We start from the raw sequence: 1,709 nt of genomic DNA on the forward strand, positions 1-1,709 counted from the left end.
AATTACATAGGAACTAAGGCTCATAACAACCACGTTGCGTAATTTCTAGCTTATGATTGTGAAGTGTACCACAACCATGACTTAGAGACTTAATGATGTTAAGAATCTTCCCTTCTTCTACTATTTATCGTGCTATGTAGAGTTTTGGAATTTTGTGTCATTCTAGTATCTAATTTCATTGTTCTGTGTGTGTGTAGAAAAATGAACACTAAAAGAAACACAGGCACGAGAGTTAGAGAAGTAGCTGCTGGGGGAAACCAAGCTCCTCATCAAGCCCCAGCTTGTGGAGTGCAAGTTCCTATCAACCCAGCTGCGTTGACGGATGGAGAAGTGAGAGCAGCACTTGTTCAAATGTCCCTAGCCATCACTGCTCATGAATACGCTATAACAGCCCAGGACACTAAAGAGGGTTCTCCCACATTCTAGCACCATGGCCATCAAACTGAGAGAATTCACTAGGATGAATCCTCCAGTCTACTTCGGGTTCGGGACCAATGAGGATCCCCAAGAGTTTGTGGACGAGGTCCACAAGATTCTATGTGTTGTGGGTGTTTATGAAGAGGAGAAGTCTGAGTTGGCTGCATACCAGCTCTAGGATGTCTCTCAAGTATGGTACAAGATGTGGTAGATGGTCGAGCACCAGGAGAAGTCCCCATCACTTGAGACATTCTCAAGACTGCATTCCTAGAGAGGTTCTTTCTCATAGATCAGAGAGAGGCTAAGGTTGAAGAGTTGATGAACCTACGTCAGGGAGTTATTTCAGTCATGGAATACTCCTTGATGTTTTTTAAACTTTCCAAATATGCTTCTTCCCTGGTGTCTAGTAGAAGGGATGAGATGAGCAGGTTTATGACTGGTGTATCGAAGGATATGAAGGAGGATTGTCGGGCAGCCATCTTGCATGATAACATGGACCTTGCTAGGTTAATGGTATATGCACATTATGTAAAAGAGAGTCGTCGTAGGAAGAGAGGTCGAGAAGGCAAGAAGCCTAGGATCTCATATGAAGATAGTTCTAGCACTGGTAGGGGTTCGTTTGTAGTCCAGGACAGGCCCAAGTTAAAGAAGGGGTACCAGCACTCAGGTAATCCTACTCCTTCCAGGAATAATAATGCCAAAGGGGACAAGTCTTACCCCAAGAAGGGCAATAATAAAAATGCCCAGTGTGACAGAAAGTCGTGTTGTAAGTGTGGTCGTTTACATGGAGGTGAGTGCATGGTAGGTTCTAATGACTTCTATGGGTGCGGGAACAGTGGGCATATGATCAGGGATTACCCACATGTTAAGAATCAGGCTAATGCGGATACTGAGCCTCGGTTCAATCATACTATTGCAGCCGATCCTCACAACAGGAACATGTTCTATGCTTTGAAAGGTAGAGAGGAGTAGAAGAAGTCAGATGATGTATTTACCTGTAACTTGCATGTCTTTTTTTTTCCTGTTTATACATTGTTAGATCTAGGATCCACCTTGTATTTTGTTACTCCTTTAGTAGCTAGTAAATTTGACTTGCTTCCTGAGATCTTGCATGAACCTTTTCTAGTTAGTACTCCCATAGGAGAAAACATTAGAACTAAAAGACTATATAGAGATTGCCCAATAAATGTTCTTCATAGAGTTACCTATGCTGACCTAATATGATTTACCATGCTTCACTTTGATATAATTTTGGGTATGGATTGGATCCATAAATTCTATTATACCATAGA

At 42.1% G+C, this 1,709-nt stretch overlaps 1 protein-coding gene across 1 annotated transcript; it reads left to right on the forward strand.

Annotated features, from left to right (window-relative positions):
- The first annotated feature begins 201 nt into the window (after positions 1-201).
- On the forward strand, positions 202-1,389 carry LOC104647164 (uncharacterized). The gene is made up of 2 exons (XM_010321951.2): positions 202-409; positions 707-1,389. Exons 1-2 carry the CDS (start codon positions 202-204, stop codon positions 1,387-1,389), a joined length of 891 nt encoding a protein of 296 aa, XP_010320253.2.
- The last annotated feature ends 320 nt before the right edge of the window (positions 1,390-1,709 follow it).

This window comes from Solanum lycopersicum, chromosome 1 (assembly GCF_036512215.1).
Source record: "Solanum lycopersicum chromosome 1, SLM_r2.1".
Classification (NCBI taxonomy): domain Eukaryota; kingdom Viridiplantae; phylum Streptophyta; class Magnoliopsida; order Solanales; family Solanaceae; genus Solanum; species Solanum lycopersicum.

Bases quoted from the DNA above. Each gene is read 5' to 3' on its own strand.
- LOC104647164 (XM_010321951.2), top strand. From the start codon at position 202: ATGAACACTAAAAGAAACACAGGCACGAGAGTTAGAGAAGTAGCTGCT. The intron at 410-706 runs GTTCTCCCACAT...TCTTTCTCATAG, and splicing joins AGCCCAGGACACTAAAGAGG to ATCAGAGAGAGGCTAAGGTT.